The following is a 16,896-nucleotide window of genomic DNA, read 5'->3' as shown; positions in this document are numbered from 1 at the left end:
TTATTTTGCCTTTCCAAAAGAGAAGCAAATAAACGGCTCTACTTATGCTTTCAATGGAGCTTGATTTTATTTGAAATGTCCTCCAGTTCCTTTAGATTCCAAGGATTTGCAACTAGAGCAGTTTTTTATGGAGTTTTCAAAGATTTTGAAACGAGCGAATTTGGTGTTTGTTCACAAAATTCACCATGGGAAGCAGGCATATGTACCGGCAAATCTGTTCATAGTCACAATCCAAACAGTAAAGTTGAAAGGAATAATGGGCAGGTGATCAGCTATTTCCTCTTGCACATTGCAAAATAAGCATTCCAGATCTCTTGTTTGTCAAACATCGAAATATGAACTAAGTCAGCAGGACATTTCAAACACAGATTGAACAAATTTGGTACAGCGTAAATGAAGATTACTAGAGGGAAACTATTATTCTTCTAACTTAATTCTCCTACAGTCACAAATTTGGTACAGCGTCAATGAAGATTACTGTCCCAAAAAGAATTTTGCAAGGGAACCAATTGTTCATGAATCACATCATCAGTTGGAAGAAAACAGGATAGAGCATATAAATTAGCTAATTAATACAAAATCATAATTCGTTTTAATTAACTTCTCCTTCACACAGTTTTGGCACATCTTTCCATGAAAGATTACTGAACCCAAAACAATCTGCAAAACAACCAACCAGCTGCTCATGAATCACACCATCTGCTGGCAGTTCCTTGTCTACCTCCTTTCTCAAAGATGTCACTCCTTTATCAGCAATCCCACAAGGAATGATGTGCCTAAAATAGCTCAAATCTGGATTAATGTTAAAAGCCAACCCATGAGAAGTGATACCCGATGAGATCCGAACACCAATGGCACCAATCTTTCTGTCTTCAACCCAAACCCCTGTCAGACCTGTTTTTCCTGCTTCTGCTTGAACACCATATAGTGTTGCCAAGTTGATCATGGCCGTTTCGAGATTCTCAATGTACTTTCGAGCACCCAAACCAATTTCCTTGAGAGATATTATTGGATATAGAATGGCTTGATGCGGACCATGAAATGTTATGTCACCTCCTCTCTCTGTGTAATGAAGCTCAGCTCCCACGGCTTGAAGTTCAGACTCGGTTACAAGTAAATTATGATATGTCTGCCTTTTTCCAAGTGTATATGTGGGAGGGTGCTGCAAGGATAAAAGCATGTCTGGAATTTTACCCAATTTTCTATCTGCAACTAGTTTCTCTTGAAGCTTTAGTGCATCCAAGTAGTTCACAAGGCCCATTTTCCAGACCTCAAGACTCCTCAGCAATCTCATTCCTGAAAGGTAAGAAACGTCGATCAAAGAATTCTACCTGTAAGAAAAAACCCATGACAATAAGGGAACTCAGTTTCTTGATGAGGTCGGCACAAAAAAACATAAGAAAAAAATCTGCTTTTAACAAATGTAGAAGCTAATAATGAAGGTGTAACCAAAAAAGTTATGCACTCAAATCATTAATCCTCAACTTTTGCCTTCATGTAATTTGGCACAATTTTTTAAAGTTTTCGATAGGTCTTGGGCTGACAAGCCAAACAATAAAACATGACATATGACTTGTAGTTCGTCTCATGTTCTTAGATCAGCCAATTCAGCTGCAAACTTGTGTGCTAAATTGGGTCCCTCCCTTCAATCTCTTGTTGTTAGGGGAGGTCTCCCTTGATGTATTCTCTTGCTTTGCTTTGAAATAAAATCATCACCACCGTTTCAAAAAAAAATTAAAATACAGACATTGAAAGAAATGACTAATTTGGCCATCGCTAATCCTCTCTCAGAGGAAATTCTGTTATGCTTATTTTACGCTTTATTTCCTACCCCAGGAAATACAAATCCATGGTATGCACTGACAAGTCCTGTTAAAATGTATCTTGAAAGTGACCATCAATATGGAAATGCTGATCTCGCAATTTACTTTTTCTATGAAGAAACTTAAAAAATTGCAATTTGCATTCTCTGAAGCTGTTTATCCTTTCAAAAGATTTCTTTTTTTTTGTGTATATACTGATAAACTTGTACAACTTTTAGAGTTCAAACTGCAAGCCTACATGACTGATTTTCAATTAAAAGCAGCATATTAGATACTTGAAAGTTTTGGACTCACAAATCTTTGACAAATCAGCACTGCCAACATGAAATGGTCTGTTAGAGATCAAATTGCTAATAGAAATTATGAAACAAAACATTATTTTATAATACATACTTAAACAAGGCCAGTTCGGTGCAGCTGTTCAGTAAGAAATGACACATTTATACTCTTTAGTAGATGAACTGCAACATCCAAAATACATTATATCCACTACCAACAAACACATCCAAGAGAAGGTTATAAAGAATCCCAATCCTACCAGAATAGTGGGTCCAGTAGGAGGGCTTCAGTTCCACATAACCATTGCATGAGCAATGGAATCACTGGGGACAGTAAAATAGGTTTGTTATTGAACACAGAGAGTGCCTTACAAGATTAACTTTCTCCAGGGAATCAACCCAAACTTTTTAATGCACATGAAATTTGATTACTGAAATTCACTTCACCTTAAGAAAATTCATTTTACCTTACCCAAGCCAAAAATAAGAAAAATCATTTACCTGCAAGGTGGAGTTAGGCTTCTCAAGAGAAAGATTAGGTATTATGAAGTGACATGATGGCATTGTCAATCACAACCTTAGTCTATTTAAAATATTAGGTAACACCATACTTTCCAAATCACCACCACTGATACAAAAAGACATATTTCATCATGAAAGAACATTAGCCTGAAATTCACATTGATTTTGTCTTCCTGAAAGAGATTCACTTTCTTTATACAGTCAACCTTCTGAAAATGTGAATTCCAGGGTAACGTATTTTTCATGAAAGAATCAACACTTGATGCGTTAGTCATGGCAAAGTGGAAAGCCCAAAGCTACTTGATAGTTTGATAAGATCTGAGGTTGTAATTAACAATAACTTCAAGTCATGTTCCTTTCTTGCACCGTTTCCTAGAGAGTGAACTTCCACCCTTCCAGAGTAAGTCTTTTTCTTCTCATTCTAGCCTTAATAAGGTGAAGTTCCACCTCGTCTGTCCATATACACTTATGCTTCACTCGACCCAAAAGAAATTGAGAGAGAAGAAAAGAAAGTAATGACCAAGAGAAAAAAGAAGAGAAAAACATCTCATTTCTTTTTCATAATTTTTTGAATGGAGAAAAAAATACAAAAACATGAGAAAAACAAAATTTCTCTCGTTTGGTTGCTTAAAGGAAGTAAAAGAGAAAATGAGAGGTCAGTTAGATCTACATTCCCACAGAAATAATTTCCTATATAACTCTGGTATTCAAATTAATAACTACTTCAATATATCAGCTAAAATACCTATACACCATAAACTTTAAATTTCCTCAGTTACTCTAACCATGAAATGAGAAAAGACAAAATACATTATAGATTTGAGATTGTAACCATTCTATGATGTGGGTCCACATGTCGCTCTTCAATATTGCTTCACATAATTGATGTGACACTAACCTAATAACTGCTACATATTAAAATGGCTGGCGCAACCCTAGTCTATGACTATTAGATGGATCTCATATCAATCTGTCTCCCTCATTAAAGGATTGACTCATAGCTAACAAATAGACATATCATAATACCACATATTAAAGTGGTGGGCACAATCCTAATCTATCACTATTAGATGGATATCATATCAATTGGTCAACCAAACCGGAAATGGGGTAAGCTCTATCACTCAAGTGGTTTTGGAAGCTCAAGTCCACCTCGGGGGCATCTTGGAAACCAATGATTGCCTCCAAGCTTCTGTGTCTCAGAGATAGATGGATTACTGACGGTAACTATCGTCACCTCTCCCCCAATTGGAAGGCCATGTTCCATTTGTTTTCCTCATTCTGTGTTGTCATTCAGTTTTTTGTTAGGGATGGCTCCAGTCTGCATTTCTGGACAGATTGGTGGTCGGGCGATGGCTCTCTTGCCTCATCATACACACCACTTCTTTAGCTCACCACTTGCCATGACTTATCTATCTCTGATGCTTGGGGAAATGGCTCATGGGATATTCATCTAAGGCGCAACCTTACTAATGAGGAGGCCATTTTTGTCTGTGGTGGCCTGATTGATAGTCTTGGTAGTATTAAGGTCCATCCCCAGATGGTTGACCAGTTGATTTGGCTCTCTAACGACAACGGGCATTTCTCGGTCTCCTCGGCCTTCTGCAACAGGATCCTCACTACCAACAACCATATTAGGCGTGGCAACACTACTCCCGATCCTCTCTGCCCCTTCTGCGGGACGGAGACTAAGACTATTAGCCACCTTCTCCTCCACTATGGTTTTGCCTGGAAGGTCTGGACTTATATGATCGACAGTATGGGCTTCAATTTTGCATCTCGCCCGACCTGAGTACCATGTGTCACTTCTCCTTTGGGACCTGCTTTCCTAGTCTTGGCAAGCCATTGCTATCTGCTTGCATGGCTTTCGTCCCTTGGTGTCTCTGGAAGGAGAAGAACTCCAAAATGGTTTGACTGTGTTTCCCGCTCTGCTGTTGAGGTATCCTGTACTGCCACGGGACTCATCTCTACCTAGATCCGCACTCGAAAAGAATTCGCTCACCTCTCTTGTGCCCCTTCCCCCACCAACTGGAAGATTATTGCTCACATGTTTGTTCCCTCAGCTCTCCGCCGAGTTGTTGCTTGGGCGCCTCCTCCCACCGGTTATTATAAGTTTAACTTTGATGGTAGTACCTTTGGGAACCCGAGTTTGGCTGGTTTTGGCGGGTGATTTTTTATCTCATAGGCATTGCTATTATCTCTTACTTTGGTCCTCTCAACATTGCAGACTCGAACATTGCTGAGCTCTCCGGGCCCCTCCACGGCTTGTGCATATTTCAGGATTGCTTCAGAGGTCCACTCATTGTGGAAGGAGACTCCAAAGTCATCATCGGATGGTGCTCTACCTTATCCTCCCCCCCTTGGCGTCACTGGCAGCTTTATTTTATATTATAGACATTGTTTCCACTATTTCTTGTACTTGGTCTCATGTTCTTAGATCAGCCAATTCGATTATTTATTTGTGTGCTAAATTGCCCCCCCCCCCCCCCCCCCCCCCCCCCCCCCCCTCTTCAATTTCTTGTTGTTAGGGGAGGCATCCCTTGATGTATCTCTTTCTCTTTGAAATAAAATTATCACTGCTTCAAAAAAAAAAAAAAATGGTCATTGAAATCAATGGATCGACTCATAGCTAACAAATAAACATATCATAATACCATTTCTATGAGGAAATTTTTTATCTTTTTTATTTCAGAGATAAAAGTAAATGATGGAATTTAATGACAAAGCACGTAAATATTAATTTGAAACACGTGTAAGTTTTTACAAAATATTTCAATGGCATGTAGGTAATGAGGAAGTTTTTTAATCAAAACTGAGTGTTACTGTCACATAAAATAACTTTACTAGCTAAACCAATAATAAACCATCCCTCTCAGAAGAGAAACAACAGGCTTTGGACCTCCTGTTTGAATTATGAAGTGGCAGTTATATAACAATGGAAACTGCCCCTAGTGATGCTTCATTTAAGAATGTGAGTTGTATTCTATTTTCTTCATACATCTATCATCCTAAATACAGGTTTTTAAACCTAAAAAACCTACAACTGCTAAAGCTACCATAAAAAAAGAATAGCTAAACCGAATAATAGACCATCAGTTAACTATAAATATATGAAAATGGTTACATTTACAACAACCATATGCTGCAAATGAAGAAAACGATGCTAACAAGGCAGTTTTTTTCTCTAAATGAAGAACATGATAAGAATCACCATGAGATTAACAAGCCATATGATGTAAACTAACATTGTTTTTTCGTTTAACTTTACTAAAGCAAGCAGAAATAATATTTTGACTGAAATAAAATCCTAGAATAAAGAGGTCTTTGGTGCGGCTCACAAGCTCCCCAACCCCAAGGCATCAAATTGGTGGACTCTGCCTGAAAATTTGTTCAAACCATGGGCTCAGCTGATTATAGACAGGGTGTGTTTATGTCAATAAGAAATTTTATTTAAAATTTATATTAGTTTTTTTCAGAGAACTTTTTTATTGAATTTCTCATAGTCCTCTTTCACATTCACTTTCACTTTTACTTACACTAAGTAAGTGCACTAACATAGAGATGGAAATGAGTAGCTTATTGAGAGGGGTGAAAGATTGAAGAAAAAAGGAAGAAAAAAAAAAGTTGGACAGAGAAGAGATGGTGAGTGTAGTCAATCTAGAGAGGGGCGAATTGAGAAGAAGAAAGAAGGAACGAGAAAAAGGGGAAGAAAACTGGTTAATCGTTCCTGCTGTTCCAATTACACAACTACCAAGCAGTGCTATTCGAATTACTCAACCACCAAGCAGCAGGACCTTGATAAAGCTCTCTTTCCAGTAAAAGAAGTATTACAGGAACACTATATGGTTCCCAGAGAACTAACAAGTAGGGAAAACACATTTCAAGATGGAACAGTATTAAAGAGAAGTAGGATAGTGTCTCTGCTTTGAATTATGAGATATGATCACTTCAGGCATGGGAAACTCAGGAAACCCATAATAATTATTTCCCAGAGTTATCGCATTTCCACCCGAAGTCATTATCTCGTCAAAACAAGCAACCAATATATACTAAGAAATAAAATCTTATACAAAAAATAAAATGAGATTTAATCCGGCATTTGGACAATTATGCCACTTTCCATTGTTTTTAGAAGTTTAGTCAAATAAGAACAACGAGCCACTTCTTGCTCAAAAGAATAATAGTTACACCTTGAAGGGTCATGAAATCTACTAAGATAATACGAGATAATTAAAATGAGATTATCTCATACAAAAAGGGACATTCAAAAATACTTCGTAACAAAAACAACCAGAGCTCGCTTGTTTTCAATAAAAAACATAGAAGACAGGATAGAAGCGAGTCACATTTCCTAATAGCAACTGAGAATTGTTCTGATTTACAGCAACTGACAAATTATCCTCACACCTCCCAGAATCACATCGTACATCAGTGCTTAGTACAGTAACCATTTTCAAACAGACAAAAAAAAAAAAAAAAGAGAAATTGCATGGCAAGGAGTTTTAAGCAAGGTTGTGAATTCAGGTTGACAACCTCAAGCCAAACACTTCAATCCCAACACAGAAAGAAATATTTAAAACAAAAAGAAAAGTGAAGCTCAAAGACTGTGGTGCCCACGAACCTGCCCATACCATCATCTCTACACATTCGATCGAAAGAGATCAGATCAGGTGAATGTAAGAAGATCAGAATTCAGAAAAGATGGATCATCACTCGGAAGGAAGGAAATGTGAGGTTCCGAATGCAGAATAAAATGTGTTGGCTGTTTTATATGTAGGACAGGGCTGATACATCGAGAATGCGTGAGGTTTTTAGACGAAATAATATCAGAAAAAATGGGGAAGAAATAAAACGAAAGAGAATGCAACAAAATGGATAAGCCTTGCCTACATGTAAAAGGAGAAAAAGAATGCAGTTATCTAATTTCATGGAACAAACAATTCCCCAAAAAAATCAGGTTTCCCACTATCTAATTTCAGAAAATAGACAATTCCAGGAATAAGAAACAGTTTCAGAAACAGTTTCATAAAAATGATATCATGACAGGCTCGTCTCCTGCTCCTTTCTTTTTTACGTTTACGTTTATGTGATAAGCCAGTCAATTTGAAGGGCACGTGGGCTCTTATAACCAGTTCGAGCCTCCAGTGCCGACAAGGGCCTCGTGGTTGGGTATCTTTAGTGGCTCATCATTATATGAGATACCCACATTTGTATTGCTCTTCTAGTTCAAACCATCTAATCAGTAACAGTACTTGTTTTTATGCTTATTATGCACCTTTTAAGGTATTGTGTAATTATGGTGTTGAAAAACAATAACATGGGCATTTTGGTTATTTTACCTCACTGTTATTTATATTTCTTGATATAATCTTATTCTACATGTCAAACTATATCTACGGACCAAATTTCATGTAAAGGGGACACGTAGAACAGAAGATATAGAGAATTAGAATTTTTACTTAAAGTAGGGGTAATGTTGTAAATTGTACTCAACCCTCTCAACCCTAAGATGTAAATAGAGGTTGGGGCACGTGCAGTGCAGGTCCTCCATCTCAGTCTTTTTTCTCAATTTCCTCTTTTTCATTTTCTCTCCCTCTCATTCTCTCTCTTCAACCTTCTTTCTTATTACTTTTTTCATTGTAAAGAAGCAGTAGATCACATTTGAGAAGGATTTTCGTAGGTTCTTCCTCTTTGAAGCAGAACATAAAGGAAGGATCTTTTTTTCAATTTTTCGGCTATTGGTTAGTAAAAATCCAACTTTTTATCCTTTTCTTTCTACCATAACCCTATGGTTACTGGTCCTACTGTTCTAAGAACAGATTTTAATGTTCTAAACAGTCAAAAGAGTTTTTCTTATGCTGATCTAAAGGCGTATGCCAAAATTTCAGAACTTTGACTGTCGACATCATCTATGCACTTGCTGACATCAAGCATACTGCAGGTTTCAGTGCACTTTATCTTCTGAATTTGATCCTCCTATTGGATTGTTTTATATGTGCACATCAAGTATTTGCCCTAATTGTGATTTTACGTTGTGGGGCCCACTTGAGCTGGTTGATTTGGAACTTTTTGGAAGGTTTATTTAATCTATTTGGTATTCTTATATATCTGGTATGGCTGACTCTGGTGAGGTTTATACTCCAGCAAAGGAGTCGTATAATCTGGATGGTAAAGATATTATTACTATAAATGAAATCCCGATTACATTATTCCAGGCCAAAATTGGATTTTGAAGAGCAAGCCAGAGAATAGAAGCGTTGATATAATACCTATCATCCCAATTTCATCTACTGAATATTAGGAATTAGACACCCTAATTCAAATCTAATGAGGGCAATAATAATCGCAGAAGAAGAAAAAACAAACACGAAGAACACAAGATTTATACAGGTTCGCCTTAAGGTGAGACTACGTCCTGTCTTCCGTCGATGCAGTAATCCACTATGAAGATGAAATAGTTTACAAGAGAAATTGTACACAATCGTGTTTTTCTCTAACCTCTCAATCTGCAACTGATGATCATACTCCGAATGATAACCCTAACAACGGCATCCCTAAATATAAAGAGAAAACTAGGGCAACCGTAATACAAGTGTGAAATCCCCAAACTACCCTTAATGAAACAGCAGTCAATATATCGTGGACCTTTCAGGGGGCTCCCTGCCCCCCTTCCAACCCCCATGATGACCTTACCGCGAAGGTCGATCTACGACACAGCTATCCGCATAAGGGGTAAGGTGTTAATTAGGCTCCACAACTTAACACTATCCTTAGAAGCTCTTTATGGACAAGAGAACAATCTTTATAGGGTTTATGAATCATATACAGAATTTTTTTGCTTAAAAAGGGGTAACATAACTGTAACAGACTACTATAGTTCTTTTTTGAGTATGTCTTTCATCCTTTTACTACAGATGAAAGGGAACTCCGAAAATAGCAGAGTCAACATTTTGTGGCAAATTTTCTAGATGGAGGTACAAATTTTGGCATCAGATGAAATACCTAACATTTCTACTACATTTAATAGGGTACACAAAGCTGAAAAGACTTGTGCCTAGAGCCGGAAAAGATACTAAAGTGGGTGAAGCTACTGCCCTTAATACACCAGCAACAACATCTGATTCTATTGATAAGTCTAAGGGACACACAAGGATTGGTAGAGGCAGAGGTAGAGATAATTCGGGCAAAGGACGAGGTCGAGAAGATGGTAAATCTGAGCGCAAGTGTGTTCACAATGGACGCCAATCATTACTTAGATAGGTGTTGGATAAAATTTGGGAAGCATGTGTGGGCAAACTTTATTACACATGAAGCTACAACACCAGGATTTGAAACTACAATCCCACCTGATGCCCTAGATGAATTACAAAAATTGATTCAACAACAATAACAAATATCACAGTAGCAACAACAGATTTCCCAACTTATGGCACAACTATTACTTCCCTCTGCATCCTTGGTACATACGACTCCTCCTGCAGGTATGTCTACATTCTCAATGTCTCATACCCCATCTTGGGTTCTTGATTCCGGTGCCACAAAACACATGTCAGGTATGACCTCACTATTTTTTTTCCTTAAAGAAGTTTGTTCTCGTTAAACATGTTAATCTTGCTAATGAGTCAGCTTCACACGTACAGGCGGTGGGAAATGTTACCCTTGCACCTTTTCTTTTCCCTCAATCTGCACTGTTAGTTCCAAAATTTCCTTTAAATTTGTTGTTTGTCAATCAAGTAGCTAAGTTTATAAATTGTTCTCTAACTTTTTACCCTACTGATTGTGTCTTTCAGGATCTTGTGATGAGGAAGATGATTGGTTCCACTTGTGAGAGAGGAAGACTATACTATCTGGATAGCCACATCTTAGACAATATTTTACATGCACTACACAGTTGATTCACCTCTTTAGTGGCATCTCAGACTTGGTCATCCATCTCTAGCAAAACTAATTCAAGTAGTTCCAGATCTTCCTTCTTATATTACTTTTCAATGAGAGTCATGTTAGCTGGGCAAGCATTACCGGAGTTCCTTTCCTGTTTCATCTCATAAGACAAGTAAACTTATTGAGCTTGTCCACTCAATTGTCTAGGGTCCTTGTTTTGTGATTAGTCAGTTTAGTGATAGGTATTTTATTTCCTTTATTGATGATTTCAATAGAAGTAATTGGATTTATCTCGTGTGAGAAAAATCCAAAGCCTTTAATATATTTCAACTATTTTATAATGAATAAAGAATCAGTTTACAACTTCTATTCATATCTTGCGTACAGACAATGGTCTTGAGTTTATGAATCGTAAATTTGACTCTTTCTGTTAGTTACAAGAAATCATTCATCAAACTTCTTGTGTGTTCACTCCACAACGAAATGGAGTTGATGAGCACAAGAATCGTTATTTACTTGATGTAGCTTGCACTATGTTAATTCACATGAACATGCCTAAGCCTTATTGGGGTGATGTTGTCTTACTACATGTTTTTTGATAAATAGAATGTCGTCTTCTACTCTTAATGGCAAGATTCCTATTCAGTTTGTTTTACCTATTGCACCTTTGTTTGCAGTGTCACCTCGGGTCTTTGGGTGTATATGTTTTGCACATGTATTTGATCAGTCAAAGGATAAGTTGCCTCCACGGTCTATTAAGTGTGTATTTTTTAGATATTCTCAAACACATAAAGAGTATAAATATTATTGTCCGTCTATCAGAAAAGCATTTATATCTGTTGACGTTACCTTCTTTGAGGATTTATATTTTGAATCTTCTAAATCTGAGTCGGTTCCACCTGAACCCTCTGTAATTAATCCGGTTATTCGTCTTTCAGTTGATGAATGTGCTCCATCCTCACAAGATGCTCCTACTGAAAAACCACTGCAAGTATACCAACGCCGACAACAACCATCTCATTCCAATCTAAACCCCTCTTCACATCCAACCATGATTCTTCATCGTCTCCTGATCCTAAGGTAAGTAATCTAAACCTTCCTATCGCCCTTCAGAAAGGTGTTAGCAAAGGTACCCGCCACCCTTTATCGCATTTTATCTCCTTTGATTTCTTGTCTGATAACTATAGTAAGTTTGCTTTGTCCATCTCCACTTGCACTATTCCTTCTTTAGTGCACGATGCCTTATTTCAACCTCATTGGAAGAATGCCATGGAAATTGAGATAGAAACAATAATTGATAGAGGGACTTGGGAGTTATGGGAGTTATGTGACTTACCTCCAAGTGTTGCTGTAGTTGGGTGTCGATAGGTCTATATTATAAAATATAACTTTGATGGATCACTTGAATGGTACAAGACTCGCCTTGTTGCCAAAGGGTATACACAAACATTTAGTGTGGATGTTTTTGAGACTTTTTATCTAGTTGCTCATTTATCCTTTGTTCGTATACTTATTTTTGTTGCAATCCATCCAAGTTGGTCTCTTTTCCATATGGATATTAAAAATACCTTCTTATATGGTGACATTGAGGAGGAAGTTTATATGGAACAACCACTAGGGGGGTATGTTACTCGGGGGGGGGGGGGGTGTATAACCATGGGATTTCGTAGAAGCCATTGTGAGCACTCATTATTTATTCTGAAATGACCATCTCGAATTATTATCTTACTGGTATATGTAAATGATATCATCCTATCTGGGAGCGACAAATCATGCATTAAAACTGTTAAATCCTATTTGGCAAATCACTTCCAAACTAAGGATCTGGGTTAGCTGAAATATTTCTAGGTATTGAGGTAGCGAGAAGCAAGGAAGGAACAATAATAACTCAGTGGAAATATGTTACTGATATGCTTCAAGAATATGGTCTTCTAGGGGCCAAACCTACGGATACAGTTATGGAAGAGGACTTGATCTTCATGATGATCAAAGTCTAGATCTAAAAGATAAAACAATGTATCGAAGGCTAGTAGACAAACTTATCTATGTAATATTTACTAGACCAGATATTTCATTTGCAATGAATGTCATAAATCTAATAATCACTTGAGGATTGAGGCTTTCTCTGATGCTAACTATGCAGGCTCCAAGCTTGACAAAAAATCAACCATTGGGTACTGTGTATTTCTAGGAGGAAATCTAATCAGCTAGAAAAGTAAAAAGTAGAATGTTATTGCTCAGTCCAGTGTTGAAGCTGAATATAGAGCAATGACTCACACTGTCAGTGAGCTAATGAGGATAAAATTTGTTGTCTAGGAATTTGGCTTCGATGAGAAAGATCCTATAATTATGTAGCATTCTTCATTGCAAACAATCCAATCTTTCATGAAAAAACAAAGCATATAGAGGTAGATTGTCATTTCATCTGAGATGCAGTAATGAGGAAAGAGGTAACTACTCCATATGTTTGGTCTGGTGGTCAACTCGATATCCAAATAAAAACATTGGGAAGGCGTAAATTTTTCAACGTTTGTGGCAAGTTGGGATTGTTCAACACATACTCTCCAACTTGTGGAAGACTGTTGAAAAAAAAAGAACAGGGGTATTTTGGTCTTTTTACCTTGTCGTTATTATATTTCTTGATACAATCTTATTCTACATGTCAAACTATTTCTATGGACCCAATATCATGTAAAGGGGACATGTAGAATAGGAGACATAGATAGGATTTTCACTTAAATTAGGGGCAATGTAGTAAATTGTACTCAACCCTAAGCTATGAATAGAACCTGAGGGACATGCAGGTCCCCCATCTCATTTTCTTTCTCAGTTTTCTCTTCTCCACTTTCTCTCCCTCTCATTCTCTTTCTTCAACCTTCTTTCTTCTTACTTTTTTCAATTACTAATATTTGCTTCCTAATAATGGGTCTGCTTTCTTCAAGAACATCTGGAAGGCATACTAAAGCCCTTTATTTTTTGTAGTTGTCTCTTTCATTTTATTATGTTTCATATCGAAACAATAAAACTCCGTAGTTGAGTCCAAACCTCTATTCAGATCTGCCCCTCCATTCTCGTCCTTGTAGTTTGTGGTACACAATGACCTCTTCATCTGTGTACATTGATCATGCACCACATAAGATTGTACCATATTGCAAAAACTAAGATATCCATGTACCATAGAAGGGGGTATAAAGAGAAAACTTGTCAAGAAAAGAGAAATAGAAGAATGAGAGAAGAAAGGAAGAAGAAAAAGGAGAAATGAGTGCTGGAAGAGAGTCTGAGAAGAGCTCTTGTTGGGGTTCTGAATTCGACAGATTAAGGGACAATTACACATTTACCCCTCTTACAATTAACTCCTTATAACTACCCATCTACACATCTCAACAACATAAAAATGGACAATAGACACATCTAAACATTCTGAACATGATAGTACTGTCACTGAAATATAGAGACCATGTAAAAAGACCACACTGCCCCTTATATTACATTTTAACAACACTGTTAAAGGCAATGACAAAAAAATTCCATGGGCCTCTTGTCCAGTCTCCAGTTGCTGTACGCTCATGCTTATATAGACTTGGAAAGATGAATTCAATTAACAGAGGATGTTATGCTGAGGATCATTTTTGCAGAAGATGTTTCAATGAAAATGAATCTGCTTCCCTGTTTCTAATTTCATATTTCCTACAGAAGGATGAATGATACTAACAGCTAAATCTTGTCCATGAGGATCATCTTCATGTAGATGATTTGATGAAAATGAATCTGGTTGTCTAGAATACTAAGCTTGATTGAAAGGTAATTTTGACTTAGTACTTTACTTTTGCTTGGATGTTATAGGTAAATGCATTTAGTGATGAGGAAGGAGTTAGATTTCAATCCACCTTTCTAGGAAGTGCAGCCATTGCTGGTACTCTACCTGCATCAGCACTACAACTTTCTGACAAGAGGTTGCATTTATTTTCCCTTTTGTGATTAATTGTTCTCTGAGGTTTCTTGATTATGTTGTAAGTGCTCTATTCATGATTGTAAGGGATATTTATCTAGTAACTGACATGTGAAGCCTTGGTCAGTGGTTTGACAGTAGAAGGCATTCTTAAGCTATCTTCCATTGAAATTACAGAAGAAAGCTTTCTTCAGCTCAAGTATGATCCAAAGACAGTCTGGGGTTATATAGAGGTTAGTGCTCCTAATTTTTACTAGCTGATCCTGATTTTTACTTACTGTCTTATGATATTTGGCCCTTTTATATGTAACCATGGGATTCCATAGGTTCACATCGAGCAAGGCCCAGTCTTGGAGACACTTGGTTATCCTCTGGGAGTGGTGGCTGGAATTGCTGGTCAGACTCGGTTAAGGGTATATAACATCCAAAAACTTTCTTTTTCAACTATAGTTGGTGAGATGCATGTGAAGATAAGAAGAAACTGAGACTGCCACCTAGAACAGTGGACAGAATGCTCACAAAACAATGACAAAAGGCTTAAGTCGAAATTTATAGTTGATTTTTTTATTATGTAATATTGGGCTCGGATGTGAAAATTGAGTTTCTCTATGTCGATATTTAGAGACATTTGTCATTAATACATGTGATTTACTTCTTTTATGACTTTGTATCACATTATGAAGCATAAACTACTCTAAAGCTTGACCTTGAAAAAGCTTTCGATTGGGTCAAATAGAACCTACTTGATTCAATGAAGATGGACTTTGGTGGAAAGTGGAGATTTTGGATGACGGACTGTGGCAACTTCAAAGGTACTAGGATCATAAGACAGCCCCTCTTCTTCAAAGTTGTTGTGGAATTTCTGAAAGGCTTGGTTCATGCAGCAAGGAAAACTTGGTAGCTGCAGCCAACTTCATGGACTACAAACATGGACATACAAATCGTCCAATTTGCATATGATACAATTGTCTTCTGTGTTGACATGAAGACCTAATTGTGAAGATGGAGGAGTTCTTGAACTGTTTGAACTTGCTTCCTGCTAGAAAGTCAATTGGACGAAGTCCTCTCTATTCGGATTTAACATGGATGAGGAAGAAGGAAGAAAACTGGCTGCAATCATTGGATGTCAGTATGGTACTGTCCTTGCAACTTATTTGGCACTTCCCTTTATTGCCTCTAGGCCGGATAAGCATGTTTGGGCTCTGGTAGTTGAGAAGATGGAGCTTCGGCTCTCCACTTGTAAGGGTAAACTCTTATTGAAGGCTGGAACATGTACACTATTTTAACTCCAGCTTTGGCGAGTCTCTTATGTATTTCCTCTCCTTTCAGCCTTGCTCAGCTAGCAGCAGAATAGGATTGAGAGGATTGATTTCTTTGGAGGGGAGATCTTTAAGCATCACCTGCTAACTGACTGAGGTTTGCAAACCCAAGAGTGTGGGAGGGTTAGGAATCCGCGTCATCAAGGGGACCGATCGTTATGTTGCACAAATGGCTGGAAATTTAACATGTGCAAAGAGGTTGGTTGGAGAGGCATTCTTGTGCAGAAGATGGGTGTCTTGACCAACTCTTGGTGACTGGATGGCGGAAAGTGCGAGGGCTATCCGCCATTTCGTGCTCTCTTTTCCCTTCGTCTGCCTCTTTTAAAAAAAGAATCAAATTCTATATTGGTAGGGGTTATTCAGGAGTCTTATCAGCTTCTCTTCAAACTATCCATGAAGCGCACCATGATGATTAATGAAACAAAAAGGCTAGAGTCTCAAAATGTGTGCTAAGACGTCTGTATTCGTTGGGGCATGAACGATGAGGAAGCGGCTGAAGCTAGGAGACTCGTGGGGAGCTGGATTGCCTTAACATGCCAAGATGGAGTGTATGGATAGAATGATGTGGACCGTTGATGATAGCGGGGAAATTGCTGTTTCATCAGCCTTTGCCAAGATCAAAGAGAAGGATCAATCTGTGAGACGCCCTCTTTCTATTGCCCAGAAACTTTCTGCCCTAACCCCCCTCCATAAAATAAAATGTTTCATTTGGAGTACAGCTTGGAGGAGGATCCTCACGTTTGACAACATGAGGAAAAGGGGATTGAATATACCTCACACACTCTGTACCCTTTGTGGTTTTGAAGAAGAGAGTATTAATCATCTGCTAATCCATTGCCCTTTTGCCTGGAGAATTTGGTGCACTTCCTTAATGAGCTGGGTATCCAGGCTTGCCTCCCCAAAGTGTATCCATGACCTTAATGTTTGGTCCTTCAGTTGTAGGTCTCCAAGCTTGATAAGGCTCTCCTCTCTGCTTGCATTTCCCCTAGGTGCTGTGGTTTTAGAGGAACTACAAAAGCTTCCAGAAAAAGCGCAAGAGTCTGAAAGAGTTATTGAAACCATCTCTAATGTTATTCTTTCTGGGACCAGCACTAAGAAGCTCTTCAATTGTTTTACAAGAGGAA

General features: G+C 37.9%; 1 protein-coding gene across 2 annotated transcripts; it reads right to left on the bottom strand.

Annotated features, from left to right (window-relative positions):
* Positions 1–442: 442 nt before the first annotated feature.
* Positions 443–16,801, bottom strand: LOC137951806 (octanoyltransferase LIP2, mitochondrial). Of its 2 annotated transcripts, none has more exons than XM_068798729.1 (2): positions 15,197–16,801; positions 443–1,331 (listed from the first exon to the last, which is right to left on the bottom strand). In XM_068798729.1, the coding sequence occupies exon 2, from the start codon at positions 1,292–1,294 to the stop codon at positions 593–595; it is 702 nt and encodes a 233-aa protein (XP_068654830.1). In that variant the 5' UTR covers positions 1,295–1,331; positions 15,197–16,801; the 3' UTR covers positions 443–592. The 2 variants fall into 2 exon arrangements, with proteins under 2 accessions (XP_068654830.1, XP_068654831.1); XM_068798730.1 differs by having other exon boundaries at positions 16,546–16,801.
* Positions 16,802–16,896: the final 95 nt, after the last annotated feature.

The sequence above is a fragment of the Aristolochia californica genome, unplaced genomic scaffold, assembly GCF_029961685.1.
Source record: "Aristolochia californica isolate CCGP_79_NKW_82.1479 unplaced genomic scaffold, dmAriCali1.0.hap1 SCAF_15, whole genome shotgun sequence".
Lineage (NCBI taxonomy): Eukaryota > Viridiplantae > Streptophyta > Magnoliopsida > Piperales > Aristolochiaceae > Aristolochia > Aristolochia californica.
This window is presented reverse-complemented; position numbering and strand designations above follow the sequence as displayed.